The sequence below is a fragment of the Monodon monoceros genome, unplaced genomic scaffold, assembly GCF_005190385.1.
Source record: "Monodon monoceros isolate NGI ecotype Baffin Bay Population unplaced genomic scaffold, NGI_Narwhal_1 Super_Scaffold_18, whole genome shotgun sequence".
NCBI lineage: Eukaryota > Metazoa > Chordata > Mammalia > Artiodactyla > Monodontidae > Monodon > Monodon monoceros.
The window spans coordinates 69020767-69040801 of NW_021703774.1; the positions used below are offsets into that span (position 1 = coordinate 69020767).

A 20035-nucleotide genomic window follows, 5' to 3' on the forward strand; every position below is an offset into this window, starting at 1 on the left:
CGCCGTGATTTGAATCCCAATAACGGGGCATCTCAGGCCTTCCCCAGGCTATGCAGGTTCAGGGCGCCAGGTCCTCCAGAGGTCAGAGGAGCAGCTCCTAGCTCCTGGCCCGGCCCAGGGGGCTCTGGCCACACAGGCACAGAAGCACCCTGAGGCGCGTGGGGAACCTTGGACCTCCCAGCCAGATGTCTGGGCAGGAAGCTCTGTTGTCGCCCACACATACTTGTGCCAAGCCCGTACAGCTCCACCTCCAGAAACCCTTTCCTAATGCCTCTGGCTCTGCTGGCTTGACACTGACCCCAGTGCGGCCAACCTTCCCCATCAGTGGGGCCCTGGGAGGCGAGCAGGGGCCAAGTGTCCTCGTCCATCATTGTCCCCCGAGCTCAGGCACTGGGGCTGGACAGACGGAGTTCATGAGTGGGCAAGTGTCTGATTGTCCTGCATTGAGAGTGATAATGGCAGTGATCAGAGGGGCTGTCCCTGAGGGGCAGAGGCCTCATTGTCCTGAAGGGGTGAGGAAGGAGCTCCCTTTGCCCCTGTCCCCGCCATCTCCTTGACCTGTTCATTGTCACCCTGTCAACCCAGCCTGAATGGATGGGCCACCGTGTGGGGAACCAATGGTGCTGAGCCAGGGGCTACAGGAAAGATGGGGGAGGGGCTTAGTCTTGGTGAAGCAGAGAGGCTCCAAGGATACCTGCCTTCCCTGCCCTCTGAGCTCCCTGCCTGAAAGCAGTAATGGGACGATCACCCCCAGACCCAAACCAGTAATGATGGCTCAGTCCATCATTTGGACCGAACAATCTATGGACTGCCCACCAGGGTGCTAGGCACTACAGGAAAAGCTGGGGGAGGGAGAGGAGGAAATGCAGAGGGAAAAACCAAGGGCCTGGTTTAGGAGAGTTCAGTCCAGGACGGAGTCCCCTGAGCCATGAAGCCAGGGTGCTGTATCTTGTAGTAGAGCTCAGCAGCGTCTCCCAGGCCATGAGAGGCTTTATGGGGGTGATGGAGCCTGAACTATCTGGTTAGGGGATATTCAGGGCCATCTCTTGTCGGGCAGCCATCACCCTTTCTCAGGGATCTCTTGGTGGGCCACCCTAGGAACTGTAGCCTTTCCTCCCTTAGAAGCTGGCTGGGTAACTGCCCTCTCCCAGGGAGGGTTTAGTTGTCCCTTCTCCAGGAAGCCTCCCTGGATTGAGATGGTAGCAATGACCAGCCTAGGCTAGAGCAGCCCCTTTCTGTCAAGCCTGGAGGAGATTTGGTTGTGGTCAAGAAAGAACCAGAGTAGAAGGAAAGGATCAAGTGGGAAAATGTTGGTGGTATGCGTAGTAAATGAATACTCGTAACCTTTCCCACCCAGGATAAGCAAGGGCAGGGAGGGTCTTATCCTTAAGTCTCTCCTTCCTATAAGTCTTTCAGATCTCTGTTTGAGGACTGCTCAGGGAGCTCAGGGGAAGAACAGGTCAGCTGGCTGTACCTGGATCCATGCAGAGGCAGAGGGATGGCTCTGCAGGGTGAAACGGGGGATGGGCCTCTGCTTGCCCAGACTCCCTCCCAGCAGGGGCTGACAGGACAGGGTACCTTTTTGCAATCTCAGCAGTCATCCTGCCTCAGCACAGGGATCTCCCTCCAACATACCTACCCCAGCCAGCAATGGTCAGGGGAGGCTGTGGAGGAAGGAGGGGAGCTCAAGGGGAGGGATATACCAAATATATTTGGGCCACATGGGCAGGGGTGGTCCCCATGGGGCACTTCTCTCTCCTTGTTCCTCAGCTTTTCTTCAACTCTGTGCTTGACCTCTTTCCCCAGCCAGACTCAGTCCCTTCAGCTACAGTGAGGATGGAGCCTCGTGGCGGCACCTTTTGCCCCTGTCCCAGAACTAGGCCTCAGCAATCCCTCCTTGGGTTCCTACGTGTGCATGGGTTTTGGTTTTGAGGAAGAGGTCTCTAGGCATGCTCACTCTTGCCAGAAGGGAAGAGCAGGAGAGGGCAGAGGGGGGTCCCAGTACTTCGGGGTTGGGAAAGGAGCTCTGGTCTACTGGGAGGATGGATTCTCTGTTGAATGAGAGATCTGGAATGACATGTGATAGGGACTGGGAGCTCAGAAAAGTCTTGTGGCATGAATAGTGAGGACCAGAGCTGAAGCAGACAGGGATGCCGTTAGGCTGTAGGAAGGACTTCCCATTCTTGGTAGAGGATGGAGGGGCAAGAAAGGCCGCATCTTCCTCTGCTGGGTCTGGAGCGCCCTCTGGTGGTCAGATGGCTTCAGGCTGACGGAAGCCCCATTCTCTGCAGCAGCTCATTTGCCCTTCCTAGTCCCCACTCCTCAGACTCGGGACAGGGACGTAAGTTGGTGCCTGGGGGCTGGCTGCTTCCAGCTTCTGAGGAGTTAGTGGCAAAGAACTCCTTATGCCCCTCTTAGTCCCAGCAGGGGCCCTCTTCCTACTCTGTTCAGAGGCCACCCAAGTTGAGGGTCAGAGTGGCAGCCATTCTGGAATAGGAAGAGCTCTCCAGGAGCCTGAGCTGTCTGTCCTATAACAAACACACACTTGCTAGAGGAGAATGAGCTTCCTGTCTCTGGAGGCAGGTAAGCCCAGTCTGGGCATCCACCTATCAGAACACGGCATCCTAGGGCGAGTTCCATGGACCCAGGGAGGCAGGATATTGTCACCACTAAGGTCCTTTCTCGCCCGAGGTTCCAAAATTGTGAGTTAGATGGTAGGAGAAGCCCCCCAAATTCCAAGTGCACAAAAAAAGGAGTGAGAGTCCTCGGTGACCGTGGTATTTATCACCCTCAGAGAGCCAGGCCCTGGCTCAGGCTTCACTGTAACGGAGTGATGCTGGTCCAGTGGATCAGCAGTCACTTGGGGGCCTCACTTGCAGGGCGTGGGGCGGTGGGGTGGGGCTGTGTGAGGCTCTCCCCTCACCACACTAGTTACAGCCCCTCCCCCAATGCTGCCTATGGTAAGGAGGCTCCTTCCGGCTCCTGTCTTCTTTCTTGCAGCAGAAGTGATGGGAACTAGAAAAGAAAAGCTTCCCAACGGTAGCCAGCCATCATATTCTAAAAGGAGAGCGTCCTTTCAAGGCCTGGAAGCAAGTTAGGCCTGAGTCTCCAGTTCCTCTGCCCTCAGAGGTCCCTGGGCTAAATCCTCATGCTCCCCAGGCACCTGGAGGGCAAGGATGGAGGAGCAGGTGAAGGGGCAGCTCCAGGGGGCTGGAGACCACAGCTCAGGGAGGGACCCCAGAGGAGAAGGAGCAAGCGAGGAAGGAAAGAGGCAGGTTGGATCAGAGGAGGTGTGGCAGGGAAGGGAAGGTTGGAGGGTGAGAGAGCCCCATGGGCCTGAGGGGCTGCAACCACATCTCACCTCCCAGTAAACCTGGTCCTCGTAGCACTGGGAGTCTGGCGGGGAGTCCAAGAAGGGCAGCCTCAGCAGGAGCCCTGGTGGCAGTAGGGGATCATGTGTGAGGCTTTTTGCCAACCCCATGGGGGAGACTGCCACTCAATACCACTGGGCACAGAGGAGCCAGGAGGCATGAGGTCAACGTGATGCCCAGCACAGGCATATCACAGTGGTATTTATCGAGCACCAACTTTTGCTAGGCCCTATGCAAAGTGCTTGACAAGCATTGCCCTCCTTAAGCAACCACAGCAACCCTGCAAGGTGAATATGATCCCTCTGTTACAGAGAAGGGGGCCAAGGCTTAAAGAAGTTAAATAACTTATTCAAGTTGGCACAGCTGGGAACGGACCAAATAGTGAGTCTGTCATGAACCACAGCTCATAAGCCTTCTGTGGCCGCCTATCCAGGAGGGGTGCAGAAAGTGTTTATTGAGTAAGTAAGTAATTAAATGAATGAATGAGCTGAACCTTGTTTGAGAATGAAAATCTCAGGGTGGGAGCAGGAGGGTGGGGATACTCAATCAGACGTTTTATTCTGAAGGCCAAAAGGACTAAGGCCAGATATCAGGAAGGACTGCCTGACCTGGCGTCAGTGGGCAGGCTGCCTCTGTGGAAGGTTTTTGTGCTCCAGTCTAGTGATGAGACAGGCAGGGCTCTTCCCTCCCTGCCCCTAGCCCTACACGCTTCAGGGCCTCAGCCTGAGGTTGGGCTGCCCTCTAGTGGGCAGAGGGAGCAGCACAGGGTAGCCACAGAGGAGAGGGATCTGTCAGCCCCTAGCAGGCTTCCCACCTTCCCTTGGCATCGGAAGGGAGCAAGTACCCACTTTGTCCTACTTATCTGGAGGAAGTTACCCCTTAAATGTACAACCCCACCCTGCACCTGGCACAAAGTAGGCGCTCAACAGATACCTGTGAGTAAATGAATGGCAGGGGGATGGGATGAAATGGCCCTTCCTCCAGAGAAACCCCCTCCTCTGTCTTCTGCCCTCCCTGGAGCTCCTCACAACGCCCATCCCCCCCTCCCCCCCCAGGCCAAGGTCACTCACCTCCAAGGCTCCCACCCACAGAGGCAAATATCAGTGTGACAAACAGTCCGAAGAGCTGGTGCATGGCCTGAGACGTCGCGCTGCGCTGGCCCTTGGCTAGGAGTGGAAACACGCTCTCTAGGCTGCAGGGAGGGGAGGGTGGGGGGAGACAGGGATGGAGCATGGAGCCAGGGCTGGTCAGTGCATCAGTGCACTGCACCGCTTCCTGCACCGGCCAAAAGGGCCTCAAGGGAGCTGCCAGGCTGAGTCACCTCCGGGCCTTTGCTCCAGTCAGGCCCATAGCCTGGAACACCCTCCCACCTCCCGTGTGCCAGCAACACCCTCACACCTTTCAAGGCTCACTTTGAGGGTCACTTTTGCCTGCCCTCTTTTCTGAGCCCTGATGTGCAAAAATCTATCCTAAGGGTCAGTACCTCTTACCTGACCCTTTAGTAATAACACTATTGAAATCATTTGTTCAATGACCTTCTGCTGCGCTTGAGTGAGGACCAAGAAGGCAGTCCCCAGTCTTGTTCACCCCAGTTTCTTCAGCTCCCAGGAGGTAGAGGAATGAATGAATGAATGAAAGAAAATAGACAGCTTTTTCTTGTTGGCCCACAACAGGAGGAAGAGAGTGAGGAACTTAGTTCAAGGGGGATAACGATTCCACTGGGGATGGGGGGTGAGGGTGGGGAGAACTCACCCATCTCCGTAAGCTTCATGGGTGGCCAGTCCAGCCACAAGGACCCCCAAGAGCGCTCCCAGGACCCCAGGCATCCCGTGGAGGTTGTGGACACCGCACGTGTCTTGGACTTTGAGTTTTGACTCAAGGGTGGGCTGGAGAACAGGACAATAATGAGTCTCGTGTGCCCTCCGAAGACCCCCTGTTTTGCCCAGGGCCCAAGAGGCATCTGTACCGTGAAGAACTTGTACCCCAGTGTGGAGACGGTCCCAGCCAGGAAGCCAGCTACCAGAGCCCCAAAGGGTGTCAGCATCATTTCAGCCGATGTCCCCACCACAACCCCTCCGGCCAGTGCGGCATTCTGGATGTGGACCTAAGCGAGCACAGAAGAACAAGGCGTTGGAGGCCCTTTCAGATCGTCACACCCACACCCAACCCAACTCTGCCCACCACAGTAGCACCTACTGCTTCTGAAGTCCCCCCACCATCTAACCCTCTAACTCTCCTGCTATCCTGTCATCACCTCATGCTCTGACCCAACGCCTCCAGTGCAGATGGAGCCCCCTGTGCCTGTGCCGTTACCTGTTCCCCTGGAGAATCCTCCTTGCAGGGTCTCCGATCTCTCCCCCGCCTCCCGGTCCATCCCTCTGCCTCTCCCAAGCCTCTCCCCCATACCATGTCCAGCCGCCCATCCCTCCCGACAAGGGCTGACAAGGCGAAGGTGCTGAGGGTGCTGGCAGTCAAGGAGTAGTACGTGTTGAGAGCCGACCGATGCTGCCCATCCCCCAGCGTAGTGGGTGCAGAGTTGAAACTAGGCCAGAAGATCCATAGGAAGATGGTCCCTAAATGGTGGGCAGGCAGGCAGAATGAGAGGAAGGAGGTGACTCCCCCACAAGGTACAAGCTGTGTAACTGCACTCAAGTCACCTACTCTCAGCAGCCTCAGTTTTCTCATCTGTAAAGTGGGGATAGTGATACCTACTTTATAAAGTGAGGACTAAATGAGGTGATACATACCAAGTGCATAGCGCATGGCCTAGCCAGTACTAAATGTTCAACAAATGGTAGCTATCGCAGGGTACTGGCACAAAAGGGAGCTACTTGATTGAAAACCACAGGGGGTTGAGATTTTTTAAGTATCAGAAAAGGAAAGAAAAAAAGGCAAAGGGCACCACATGTCAGGCACTAATCTGGTACTTGATATACATAAGAGGAAAATCACTTGTTTTATAACCTCAACTGCCCCCTGGAGAGGGTGGGCCCTGCCATGAGCACCAATGGGCTGGGCCTGCGCATCTGGGGTAAGGACTGGGAGCTCCATATGCCCTGCCTGCGGGTCCCAGGTCAGTCCTGGAGGGGGGGGAGGGGCCAAGGGCAGGTGAAGGGGAGCTGGGGACCCGGTAGGGTAGGGTCAGCAGAGCAAAGAGGCTTGAGAGACTGCCCCTTAGTCCTGAGTGGTCCTTGGGTTGCGATGTAACTTCTGCACCTCCACAGTCTGATTAAAATCTACCACACGTACACATGCGTCTTCTGAGAAGAGTTTTGGGAGGAATCAAGGAAGAGGCCAGTTTTCCTGTCTGGAAGAAGCTGGGAGGCAGAGGAGATCTGAGAATGTAAGCCTCGCAGGAAAGCACAGACATCTTGGGGAAGCCTTTGGACTTCAAGCTAAACTTATCTGGGTCTCAAAGGGCAAGGAGGCCTCAGCTGACCTAGGATTCCACATGCTCTATTTCACAACAAGTCCAGAGGTGAGCAAGAAATACAAAACCAGTCTCTTTTTAATGTAAGAACGGGCACTTCGGTCACTACTCAATACTACCCTCAAAAACATAAAATAAGGCTTCCCTGGTGGCGCAGTGGTTGAGAGTCCGCCTGCCAATGCAGGGGACACGGGTTCGTGCCCCGGTCTGGGAAGATCCCACATGCCGCGGAGCGGCTGGGCCCCTGAGCCATGGCCGCTGAGCCTGCGCGTCCGGAGCCTGTGCTCCGCAACGGGAGAGGCCCGCGTACCGCAAAAAAAAAAAACAACATAAAATATGGATTTCCTTTCCTGACTCATTAGTGAACAAAGAGAGAGGAGCAGAAGCCTACGCGGAGGTATGCGCTTAGGAGAAACAGGTGGTGATGATGGGGCTTGCAGGTCAGACCCTACTGCTCGCTGGCGTGACCTACGACCTCTCCTTCTCCCCCTTGAGAGTGCAGGGGCTTCCAGGAAATCCCCTGAGAGGACCTGACCTCAGGAGGGGGGACGCAGCCCCAGGGACAAAAGCCCGGAGGTTAGAGATGGGGAGAAGCTGAATCTGGCTGGAGAGAGAGCGCGGGGAGAGTGAGTGGGGAGGGGGCAAGGCGGGGAGGAGTAGCCAAGATCCTGCAGGGGTGGGTGCGCCAGGCTGAGGAGCCTGGTATCTAACTGTCGGTAGTGGGGACCCTGGAGGTCTTCAACAGAGATTGGTGCCCTCAGACTTCAATTGAGAAAGGCCCCTAGGATGGTCTCAGGGCATGTGCATACCCCAGTGCTGAGTTCTGGTGGAAGTGCCGGGGCTCTGGTGGAAGAATCTGAGTTGGAAGGGAGTTCCCAGCCAGAGCCCCAAGGATTCTAGGTGGCACCCCAAGACCAGGCCTGGAGATGAACCGGCCCCGTACCCACCACACCTCAGCAGGCCTCACCAATCATGGCAAAGAGGTCCGAACGGTAGACGGAGCCCTGGCGATGCTTGCTCTTCTCCAGCTGGGGCCTATAGAGGACCCTGGAGAGGACCAGCCCGAAGTAGGCACCAAAAGCGTGAATAGTCATGGAGCCTCCTGCATCCTTCACCTGGGGAGGTGGAGCTGAGGTGGAGGGGCAGCCCCTCGCCCCTACCCCACGCCCTCCCTGCTCAGGGCCTGGCCCTGGCCACTCCCACTCCTCACCCCATCCCCATCCAGACTCACCCTGAGGAGACTAAGGAGCACAAACTCGTTGAGGCCAAACAGCACCACCTCCAGCAGGGCCATGAGCAGAAGCTGAGCCGGCCCAGTCTTGCCCAGTATGGCACCAAAGGAGATAAGCACAGCCCCAGCGCAGAAGTCAGCATCGATCATGCTGGGGGGTTGGGATGGGGAGCGTGAGAGGGGGCTGGAAGCGAGGGCAGCCCTGGGGGGTGGGGGGAGGGGAGGAGGCAATGAGCCTACCCACCTAAGCTTTTCCCCGGTAGGCAGGAAGGTATCACCTCGCCTTTTTTGTGGATGCGGAAACAGAGTCTCAGGGAGGTTCTGGGCCTTAGCAAACAAAGCCCACAACAGGTGGAAGAACCAGATCTTGAATCAAGAGCTCCTCTGAACCCTGCCCTTTTCCATGACACTATCTATCCTCCCAACATCTCTTGGGTAATAAGGGGCCTAAAGAAATGGGGAGGTGGGGCTCGAGGATGGGAGAAGAAATCAGGCAACAGAATAGGCAGAGCACCTAAAAGAAATCAACGGATGGGTCAAAAACCTCGGTCAGGGAGCAGACTTGAGGGACTGGGTTTGAGCTGGGTCCCTTGGACAGGGGCCTCCCAGGTAGACCTGAGGGGAGCCAGGGTGACCGCCACTGCCCACCTCTCTACGCCTACATGGATGTGGCCATGGTGGAAGGAGTGGAAGAACCCCTGGACGAGTGTGGACCACTGCAGGGCAAAGGCGGCCGAGAGGAAGGTGAAGCCCACGCTGCTGAAGCCGTAGCGCTGCAGGAAGACCATGAGGAAGCCGAAGCCCACGAAGATCATGGTGTGCACATCCTGGAAGCCTGCAGGGTGGAGGGGGCATTCAGGGCTGCTCAGGCTGCCAGCCATCCACCAATCAGCCATCCTGCCAGTGCCCCCAGCTCTCACCAGCCAGGGCCGCCCTGAGGCTGGAGCCGAGCTTATAAAACTCCCTGGGCATGGCTGGCCTCCCAGCCCAGATCCCCCATGCAAAGCTGGACAGCTTAGAGCAGTGGGACCCAGACCATCCCTGCTGTCGCCAGGTCAGAGCAAGAGAGTAGAGCCCTCCGCTCTCTTCTCTGCCCCACTCATTTGCCCTATCCCTGGGTTGCTTACAACCAGTGAAAATTCCAACCTTTCCTGTGTTCTTTCCTGGCACAGTCCCTGCCCTCTGTGCTGGAAATTCTCTTCCCCTTCCGGGTTTTCTTAAATTTTCCCTTTCTGTCGGAAGTCCTTCTTGATGTCTACCCTCCATTCCTCATACTTCAGAATCTATACCTCTCCATTTTCAGGATTTTAAATTTTATAAATTAATTTACAAAAATAACTTTAAATTGTTAACAGAGATTATCTCAGAGAAAAGAAATTGAAGGGAGGGGGCAGGGCTGCTGAGCTGTACAACTCTGGAGCAAATAATGCCCCCTGGAGGTATGCAATATGGCCACTCCGGGAAGGAGGATTTTACCCTATAGTTTGTTTCTTTCTATACTTTGAATGTTTTAATTTTATAGATGAATCACTTGAATTTTTTAAAGTGTCAGTGGGGTTTCTGGGCAGGGAGATTTGGGGTCTTTTCTGTTTGCTTTCTATTCTGTGTAAAAAAAATCTAAAATAATAAATAGTAATAGTGAAAATGAGATAAATACAACAATTTGCTTTTGTATTAGTTTGTTCTGTACCCCTCCCCCCATCTACTTGTAAATAGGGTTTGAAACACAACCTGCTATGATGTTCAGCCAGTGCATCTAGTCCTGTTTCCTTTGTCTTGGGTCTATGTATCCATAATGCTGTGCTATCTCTGGCTTTAATTGAGAAATACTAGAGAAACACTTGAGTGCATTATTGCATTTGTTGTAAATAACTTACTGAGAAACAGGGTCAACCATGACCATAAACTCTCCTTTCATAGCTCCATGTGAGAAATTTCTCCTGGAACTTAGTACTAGGAAATGTCATTACCCCTGAGGAACCAGGAGCTGGTTTGCTTTCCCTCGTTCATGTGATAGATGTTTACTAAGCTGTCATGCACCAGGCTCTGGGAATGTAGAGCTGTCGGTGGAGGACAGCCATCAAGGGATCAAAGAATCACGTAGGTGAGGCTTCCTTGATTCTGATGAGAATGCATAACTGGCCATATTACCCCTTTTTCCTAGCTGCCTGGAAGCTCAGAGCTACAGGAATTTCAACTATAACAACTGTAGGCCTTCACAGTGTTTATTATTTGTGTACTGCTTCTATACTTTTCTTATTCACGTTTTTGTTGTAAATGACCGCGTCTCTTGTAGAAAGAGGCAGATCACAAAGAAAGAAAATCACAATCACCTTTTTTGTTGAAAGGTGAAGCACCAACAAGCCAAAAATTTATTACTGAACTTTAGAATGTAATCAACAACTTTGAGAGAAGCAAATTTTTCTGCTTTTGTATGTGTGTGCGTGTGTGTGTGTGTGTGTGTGTGTGTGTGTGTGCTGTGTATGGGCTGATAGGAAATGAGTTTGCAAGCCCTTGGCAGAGGGTTGGGTGCATGTTGGAACTGGAGGTCTACAGCTCAGCTGCCAGCCCCAGTGGCCAAGTGGGTGAGGGTCTGGAGGTCCGCTGGCCTCACTAAATGTCTCCACCACTGTGCCACTTTTCCAGCCCAACTCACTCCCCAAATCACCCAGATCTCTCTTCCCTCTCAGATCTCAAAACCCAACAGAAAAGGAGAGGTATCTTTTAGAACTCAGCCCGAAGCCTTAGTTCTTTTAGCCTCACGGCCTGACTTGTTTTCTCCTTGTGCAAACAGTAAAGGGGGTGCCATGTCTGTTCTTCTGCCCAAGGATAACAAAACAACAAAAGGGGCTGGGTCATGCCCATTTCATGCCGAAACCCGCTCTAGAACTTGTCTTAAATGGCAATAATATTTACATCTCCTACCCCGGGTTTGTTTGGAATCAAAACTCAATCCCTTGGCCTTTCACCTGGAGTCTAAACATCAAGAAATCTCCTTTACTCATTCCACTCTGTGGAACATTCCACACAGACATTCTCCATGGACTGTGGTGGGTAAGGGGCTATTCCAGCTGGAGGCAGGGGGATAGATGAGATGACCCCTCAACATTCCCTTCAGGGGATCCCTGGGTTGGGCAGGATGGAGCCTGTTTTCCATCACATCCCCACCCCCACCAAACCCATGCACCTTTGGTTGGAGAGAAGATAAAAGCCCTCTAGAGCCACCTATCACCCTCCCTCCTCCCCTTATTGCCCCTCCCCAACCGCACCAGATGACTCCTGAACAAGGTCAGACTGTGGGACAAAGGGACAGTTAAAGCTGGGGCTTTAGCATCTAACAGAGCTGGATTTAAATTCCAGCACCTCCCCCCTCCACTTCTCATCGTGTGATCTTGGACAAGCCACTTAACCTCTCTAAGCCTCAGTTTCCTCATCTGTAAAGTGGGGATATAAAATGTGAGAAGCAGGAAAAAGAGAGTGGTAAGCTGGGGAGGCCATCTCCCCCCACCACTCTACCCCCACGTGCCTTTAAGAGGGCAGATAGGGCTGTATTCTCCTAGAAAAGTCACAAACCACTCTGGTCCCAGTCACTTCCCCCTGCCCCCACCTCAAGAAAATCCTGATTCCATTTGTCCTAAATCCCTCTCCCTGCAAGTCAGGTCTCAGAGATATATAAAAAAGAACCTGTCCATATTTTTTCTTAGAACCCTTTCTCATCTTTGCTTCTGTGTCCCCTGTATGCCTAGTCTTTTCCCCTAGTTTCTCCCCTTCTTTCTTTCTCTCTCTCTCTCTTTTTTTTTTATTGGAGTATAGTTGCTTTACATGTTGTATTCGTTTTCCCCCTTTCTTATTTTCCATTACTTGCCTCATAGGATAAGAAGTTTGTAATGTGGGGAAAGTCTGCAGATGGGGAGTCAAGAGACCCGGTTCTAGGCTGGCTAACTTGCTGTGTGATCTTGGGCAGTCACATGACCTCTCTGGCTCTCTCTCCACATCTGAGAGGAGTGGATCAGATGAGCTCTAAAGGCCCTTCCTATAGAGGTAACAGACAGATACTCAGAGCAGCCACGCATTTGGCATTGGCTAGTCCCACAGCTAAACAACAGCGGCAAAACTCTCTTTCATCTCCCAAATCAAAGGGCAGTGGCTACACCACCCTCTGGCCCTGACCACTTCTCCAGGACACAGGGATAGGTGAAGACTTGGCTCATCAAAGCCCCACGCTCCACGGACCTCACACCTCCCTCCTCCCCAACCCATCCCTGCACCAGGGTCCCAAGTCCACAGGGATAGAAACCTAGTGCAGTAAAAGAGGTAGGATTCCCACTGCTATTCCTCTTATTGCAATCCAGGGACAGAAAACTGTGCATCCAGGAGAGCCTACCATTGCAGCAGAGGGATGAGAGGTTGGGGGTTTCAGGGAGGACTGTGAAGCAAGCAGGGCTTGGAGGCCTTGAGGCCCATGGGAGAAGCAAATGGGGGTCCATGGCAGGCAGCCAGGTCAGACCCTAGGACAAGAGCTTACCTCTCGCAGCCTGTGGACTGTCCCTGCCCAACTCCCCATCTCTGTGGACAAATGTATGACCCCAAGAGTCTGCCATCCCAGCTCTGTGGCTCTGGCTTTGATTCCAGCATCCATGGCTCACCTCATGCAGCCAGAATTGGGGTGAAATGTGGGGCGGGAGGAGCTGCAGCCCTCCCTCGGCCTAGGATGGCCGGTATTCTGGCACTTTATGCCCAGGTCCAAGCCTCCACCTCACCCTCTCTATCCTCAGCATTGTGAGCTTCATTTTCTTGGGGTTGGGGCTGGGAGAGGGTCAGGTGGGGACACACTGCCACCAGCTCTGCATACAGAAAGTAGGGTAATAACAGCCTGGGATTTTTATAGGAGATTCTCACATTCTGGGCCTCATTTGAATGGATACCCTTCAAATGGAGGCATCTTTCTCCCCATTGCTCAGATGGGGAAAACTGAGGCTTAGAGACCTGGTCAAACATTTGTGATGAAGTCTGGGAGATCTGGTCCCAGCTGCCCAGGGCCTGAGTCACAAGGTTGGGTCCCCAATCTTGAGGGAGAGGCTCTGTCCACAACAGGGGGCAGGGGCTTAACCTTCTCCTTCCTGGGCCTTGTCAGCAGGCAGGTGAGCTGTGGTGCTAGGACCTGAGGATGGCTGAGTCCTAGTTCCAGCTCTGTCACTCACATGGTAGGTGATCATGAACAAATCACAACCCCTTTGAGCCTCAGCTTCCTCCTGGGTGAAATGGGCTAATGACCCTGCCTTGCCTCCTTCGCAGGGCTGGGGGGCTGCTACTCTGTGATTGGCTGGTGGATAGTTACATCATTTTCTCTCTGGCTCTGGAAGGACCAGCTTTGGGGGACTGGGAAAGAAATATCTCAGTCCACTAGTCTTGGCTGCCTTCACAGCTAATACCATCACTGCCTCCTGTGCCCCACTCCCTACCTCCCCTGCCCAGATGATTTTTTCCCTGTGGTCAGGATGGAGGCCCCAGGAAAGGCAAAGTCTCTGAACAGCCCAGCAAAGCCCAACTAGGCCAACAAGAGAGTAGGTAAAGCTGGGGCTTCAGATCTGGGTTCAAATCCCAGCTCCCTCAATTCTGACAGCAAGACCCTGAACCAGCCACCTAACCTCTCTGAGCCTCAGTTTCCCCATCTTTGCCTACTTCATAGACTAAAGGAGAAAAAATGCGTGTGCCGCCCTCAGCATAATACCTGGAACGTGGCAGACGCTAGTGAAAGGGTGTTATTATAATAAATCTGGGGCACCTTAGATCTGGGCATCCAAGTGCTCCCTCCCAAGACATCGGGGGAGCTTAGGGCCTTAGCTCTCCCCGTGCCCTCACCCGCACTCACTTGGGTAGCGAAAGTAAAATTCATTGTCCGCGTTACTGTGGTTGTGCCAGTGCCAGAGGGCAGCGTCGGTTTCATGGTTGTAGCGGACAAAGACCGCAAAGAGGATGGCGGTGGCGCCCTGGAGGAGGAGGCACAGCAGGGGCAGCTGCAGTCGCCGGCCCGCGGTGCGGCGGGGAGACCCGGCCATGGGATAGAAGCTGCGAGTCTCCGGCTCCGGCTAGGGCTCCTGGCGCGCGGCCCTGGGAGACACTCACCGGGCGGGCCGGGCAGGTTTCACTCGAGCCAGGCCCCGCCCACTGGAGCCAGGCCCCGCCCACAAGGAGGCTTACCTGCCCGCAGTTCCTGGCTCCAGCCCGGGAGGCGGGGAAGGGTGGGCGGCGTCCCAGGCCTGAGGTGGGGCAAGGAGTGGAAGGCGATGGGGCGTTTGTACCCCCAAGTCCTCTTTCCTTTGGGCCAGCTGACCCTGGCGCCGTTCCGGTTGGGACAGGTCCTTGGAAATGACCCTAGAGAGGCGCCCTATGTTCTAACTGCTGGGGCGCAGCTGCGCGACCGCAGGGGGCGGTGGGGGGGAGGAAGAAGGGAGGGCACCCGCCCCCTCAAACGTGCTGTTAGAGAGTGTTTCCCAAAGAATAAGCGGCCTTATAGGCTCAGACTTCCCTGGCCGAGCCCCTCCAGGGTTAATACAAGAGAGAGGAGAGGGATTACTCAATCTTTTGCCCAACTGAAAAGGCGATAGGGAACGGAGATAAAGAACAGCCGGCTCTCTAGGCATTGATGATTAACCTGGCCGGGGAGGTCTGAGCCTCAACAGTTGAGTTCCTTACCCCACTCCCAAGCCTCAGCCTCCTCACCCGCATCTGCATCCCACAACACTTGTAGGTCAGAAGGCTGGACCTGCGAGCAGGCTGGGCAGGGGCCAACTGACACTTGGGTTCCCTGCACGTCCAGTGTGGATATGAGAGGGTCTGGGCTGCCCCAGCAGCTGGAAAGAAGGGAAGCTAGATGGCAGGAGGGTCTTCTCAGTTAAGAGTCAAGAGACCCTTGTTACACAAGCAAGATTTGCATCCGCTGGGGTCCTGGTAGATAGACAGCGAGGAGGCAGCTGTTAATTGAGCACTTACTGTGAACCAGGCTTCAGAGATGAACTAGATGACCCCTCCCTCCAGGAGCCACTCTCCAGTTGGGAGAGAGACACTTAGGAGAGAACTGAATTACCACTGGGGTAAATGTGTGACCCTGGGAATCACAGAGGCTCTGGGGGCCTAGAGGAGAGGCTGCAGAACCCACAGGAGTGGGGATGAGGGAGGGGACAAAGATGGAGAATTGCTTCCCGGGAGGTGGTGTCTGAAGGCAGCCTGGAAGGCCAACCTAGAAACTGAGTAAGTGAAGAAAGAAGAGGAGATGTTTCAAGAAGGGGACCCACATAAGCAGAAACCGTGCACACGTTCAGGGTGCTCAGGAACTGAGGCCAGGGGTGGGTATCAGCAGGCAGAGGTACGTGGCCTCTACCCAGTGGGTGCCGGGCCCCTGGAGACCTCTAAACAGATGGAGGACCCTCACATTATTGGTTCTGACTCCCAGAGGCCACAAGGGGCTTCAAAGAGGAAAACGTGAAGGCCAGTGGGGCTGGTGGTGGGGAAGGCCCTCTGTCTACACTGCCCGTAGCCTAACCCCAGCTGTCTGAAGGGGTTGTTGTGTGGGAGGGACTTGTGGGTATTTGCAAAGATGTCTCAGACCTCGGCCTGAAGGAAGAGCTGCTCTTCTCAGGGGATGTGGCCTAGGCCCATAGGGACCAGCCACTGCCCAGAACTGATGCAGGGTAGGGCTCCTCCTAGGAATGGGGGTTGCCCCTTCTCAAGAATTGGGAGTGACAGGGGTCCCTGACGCTCCTCCTTGCTTCCCCTTCTGCCCTCTCCCCAGTTCACCTCCTCCCTACCTCCCCTCAGGGGCCTGAGCCTCTGGCCCAGCATGGGCTCTGGGGGACAGTTGAATTCTAGGTGCTCAGCCGGGCAGGCATGGGAGGGTGGTAGCTGCCTCTGATAGCACTGCTCTACCAGGCTGAGCAGCCTCTCTGGCCTTCGGTGGCCCCTGGCCCTGAGACTCTCTCTCACTTCTTGGTCAGCAAGATGGCTGTTTTCTAGCTCCTCTGCAGGTGGTGGCATGGGGCGGGGGGAGAAGAAGATGTCTGGTCAGCAGCCTCTGGATAATGATTCTCAGATAATTCAGCATCTGGGGTATCCTCCCAGGTCCAGCCTTCTGCCCCAAAGGTTCAGCCTGCTTCCTGAGCCCTGTTTGGGAGCAGGGGTTGCCCTGGGTTGCACAGGCAGGGACTGGACAGGCCCTTAAGGGGAAGAGTCTTCAAAAGCAGCAGAACGCGAGAGAGAAAGAAGGAGTGAGCTGGGCCTTCCCAGCATCTTCTGGGAGCCTCCACCCTGATGCCAGCCTCCTCCATCTCTATTCACCTGTCGTCTCTCTTAGTCTCTTTGAATTCCTCTGAATCTTTGATTTTCCCTCTCCTCTGTTGCTCATTCATTCATTCAACGAATATTCACTTAGCGTCAACCCTAAGCCAGGTCCTGGGGCTGTGACCTGAGGTTCTAGCCACACGTGTAACATGGTTGGGTCCTGGATGCCTCCAGACCTGTCAGGTGTCAACCCTTTATTTGTTGGATTGTGGGAGGTCTAGAGGGAGCCTCCTGGAAGGGCCAGGATAGCTGGGCCAACCTCTTGAGGGCATACTTGGAGACCTTTGGAGAACTGCTAAATACCATCTTTATAGGAGGATCTTGTTTTGTTTTGTTTTTTTGCGGTACGCGGGCCTCTCAGTGTTGTGGCCTCTCCTGTTGCGGAGCACAGGCTCCGGATGCGCAGGCTCAGCGGCCATGGCTCACGGGCCCAGCCGCTCCGCGGCATGTGGGATCTTCCCGGACCGGGGCACGAACCCGTGTCCCCTGCATCAGCAGGCGGACTCTCAACCACTGCGCCACCAGGGAAGCCCTGGATCTTGGTATTTTAACAACTAATGGGTACCATCTGGTATCACCCCTGGTCCAACAGAGAGCAAAACCCTGACAGTCCTCCCCTTTTGAGGGTCCCCCTGGCCCACCCGCCCCTTCTGAGGGCTCTCCTGGCAGGCCTACACCTGTGAGGGCTCCCCTGGCCCACCACCCACTATGGAGAATCTCAGTCCATGGTTTTCTTTTGGATTGCCAAGTGCTGTCAGGGCCCCTGGCCCTTCCTCCTGCCTTCTCTGGCCCTGAAAACTCTGATGGAATGGTGGGGCTTCACCTCTCACCCCTTCCTCCACCCCTGACCTCCTCTCAGGGCCCAAACTCTGTCACCAGCTCCCATCCTGCCCGGCCTGGGGTCTGCCCAATCTTTGACCTTCCATCTCCAGTTTCCAGCTGTGACCAGCTGGGCACTTGAGGGTGGCCAAGGGGAACTGGTGTCCACTGCTTGCCCTGGCCCAGCCTGGCCAGGCTGTCCACGGGGACCAGGGTTTGGGTTACTGAGGAACTCGGGGTTGCTTGGAGCTGTTCTCTACTGGGGTCACCTCCTCCCTATTCCCTGCTCTCTTGGCTCAGGAATCCCCAAAGCCAATTGGGTCCTTTTGCTCCATCAAGCTATCCCCAGTGTTTATGGGGAGCAAAAGAGAAAAACAGCAAAGCACCAGAATCAGTAAGACACTTGTTTGTTCATTCCTTCCTTCATTCAATACATCTTTGCTGTGTGACCTCAGCAAATTGTTGAGCTCTCTTTGAGTCTCAGTTTCCTTATCTATAGGAGTAATAATATTCCCTTTGTGGAAGTGTTATGAAGATTACAAATAATTGATGTAGAGCATTGGCGTTTTCATAAGCAGTCAACAGATATGGTTATTATTGTTCTGATTGACTGAGCAGAAAGGGCAAATGGGTTGCTGACTCCAACATACTATGGGCACATGCGCCTCTGGGGACAGGAAAGGATGGAGGGGGCAGACACAGTCTTGATGTGTTTTCCTGTCATCGGCTGGAGGCAGTGACCAGCAGAGTCTGGGGCCTAGGACAAGCATATTCAGAAAGGGCCATCAGACCAGCAGCCCCTGTGACACAACAACTCTTGAATAGAGGAAATTTGGGAGAAGGCAGAGCCTTCATTCATTCAACAAACATATATTGAGCACCTACTGTGTGCCAGACATGGTGCTAGGGGCTGGAGATCCAGTGGGACGAGATATATCCCTGGGTGGGGGTGGGAGGTCTATCTGGGGGGGATGCAAGTGAATCAGCAGGCAATCGCATTGCCAAGGTGATAGTGGGGGAGACAGGTCCTATGGGGACCCAACCCATGCTGGGGGTGATCAGCGAAGGCTTCCCAGAGGAAGTGAGGCTTACCATGAGATCTGGCCTAATTTCACAGGTAAGGTGGAACAGGGGGATTCCTTTTTGTCTAACAGTCTGGTATGAAACTAGAAAAAGAAACTATACTAGAGAACTCCTCAGCACCCATTTTCTAGGGGTGGAAAATCCCAGACCTCATTTTTTCCCAAAAACCACAGCCACAGTGGCACCATACAAAATATTGTTGTGTTTACATACAGCCAATGGTAAAATCAAATATGGCTTTCTGTCCCCAGAGGCTCACCAAAATAACTTCCATGTAAAAGATCGCCAAAATCAGATTACTTGTGTTTGTTAAGGTTTCTTCATCTGTAAAATGAAAATGACAATACCTTGGGAAAAAAGTTTGTCAGAAGGCAGTGATATCAAATTAAAATGTTTTCCACTCATGTAATACATTTTGTTTGCATTCCTGCTATGTGCCAGGTGCCACGCTACGTGCTAGATTCTGGAGGAATATCCTCCACGTTCCATCACCATCAAACAGAGCAGAATCATGCTCTGTTCTCAGGATGCCAAGATGGATGAGATGTAGTCTCAGTTCCCAAGGCCTGACAGCAGCTCTGCTTCAGTGGTGCAATTCTTGCGATCCTGTTGGGGGTCTGTGATCAATTCCTGACCAGTAAAATTTTGAAAGACAGCAAAGAGCAGAAGGTGAGAGTGTGGCCTCAGAATGAGAGGGACAGAGGTCAGAGTCCCAGCTCTGTCCAAAAGAGATTTTGGAGAAGTTGCTTACCATGCCTTGAACCTCAGTCTCCTCATCTGTTACATGGAAATAAGAATAGTAATAACCCCACAGGGGTTGTTGTGAGGATTAACGTCCACAAATCACGTGACATGTAGTACGTCTTCAGTAGTACAGCCATGGTTGTGACTGTTGATCAGCGCTCACAGCCAGGGAAGTCCCTCAGTCCTTAGTTTTAAAAATATAATTGTGTTCAGTTAACTCTCAAGTGCCTGACTGGAGCCACTTAAGAGAAGAGCCGGGGGGACCTCCCTGGCTGTCCAGTGATTAGGACTCAGCCCTCACTGCGAGGGCCAGGGTTCCATCCCTGGTCGGGGAACTAAGATCCCACAATCCATGTGGCACAGGCAAAAAAAAAAGAGATAGAGAAAAGCTGGGAGGGAATCTAGGGTGCAGTGGAATTGCATCTAGAAATGGGTCAGGCAGAGGTGACAGCAGTTAAAGGGAGCGGGGAGATGAGAAGCCACATCCCCACCCCAGCTTCCCTTCCTCAGTTCTCCTAAGGATTCTGCTGCCGCCACCAAACCAACCAAAACCACACTCCACCCTGGACAAGCCAGGAAAGCCGGCTCAAGCCCTACTACGTCTCCCTCTGCCAGGAGCTGTTGTTCAGGCATCCTGGTGTTGGACCCTTGCTCTCCTAGGCCAGTCCCATCCTCCCCTCCCCAAAAGTGAGTGACACTTTGTGATGAACACCTCTCTTCTCTGGAAAGGGAGCAGTTGGATAGAAATATTCTTTACATACAACCCAGGACAGGACAATTGTAAAGGTTGGAAGCACATCTTCTCTGCCCCGGGCCTGAAGCAGCCGGGATGGAGGTGGTAAGATGGTTCCATAACGTTTGACAGGAGCTGCAGAAGAGCGATCAGACTGGGATGTGATCAGACTCAGCCTCCCTGGGGCACATCTAGGGACGTGGGCTGTCTACTCTGATCTCCCTCCTGCAGCCCCGCTAGCGTACCAAGCTCCTGAGACACAGAGGAGAATGTGGAATCTGAGTCTC

The 20035-nt window shown here is 53.9% G+C and overlaps 1 protein-coding gene across 4 annotated transcripts; it reads right to left on the bottom strand.

Moving 5' to 3' along the window:
- Nucleotides 1-1402: 1402 nt before the first annotated feature.
- RHBG (Rh family B glycoprotein) lies at nt 1403-14159 on the bottom strand. Of its 4 annotated transcripts, none has more exons than XM_029231016.1 (11): nt 13905-14119; nt 8695-8867; nt 8277-8359; nt 8033-8183; nt 7769-7916; nt 5778-5944; nt 5338-5475; nt 5124-5257; nt 4442-4563; nt 3362-3435; nt 1403-3163 (listed from the first exon to the last, which is right to left on the bottom strand). In XM_029231016.1, the coding sequence occupies exons 1-11, from the start codon at nt 14089-14091 to the stop codon at nt 3095-3097; spliced, it is 1446 nt and encodes a 481-aa protein (XP_029086849.1). In that variant the 5' UTR covers nt 14092-14119; the 3' UTR covers nt 1403-3094. The 4 variants fall into 4 exon arrangements, with proteins under 4 accessions (XP_029086849.1, XP_029086847.1, XP_029086848.1 ...); XM_029231014.1 differs by having other exon boundaries at nt 5685-5944; XM_029231015.1 differs by lacking the exon at nt 8277-8359 and having other exon boundaries at nt 5685-5944; nt 8681-8867.
- Between the last annotated feature and the right edge of the window lie 5876 nt (nt 14160-20035).

What these genes read in the sequence shown, in the direction of transcription:
- RHBG (XM_029231014.1), bottom strand. Translation starts at nt 14,091, where the DNA reads ATGGCCGGGTCTCCCCGCCGCACCGCGGGCCGGCGACTGCAGCTGCCC. An exon ending in TCCACCATGGCCACATCCAT is followed by an intron (nt 8,360 to 8,694) that starts GTAGGCGTAGAG and finishes TTGTTTGCTAAG; the next exon opens with GCCCAGAACCTCCCTGAGAC. An exon ending in AGGATTCTCCAGGGGAACAG is followed by an intron (nt 5,476 to 5,684) that starts GTAACGGCACAG and finishes GTGCTCGCTTAG; the next exon opens with GTCCACATCCAGAATGCCGC.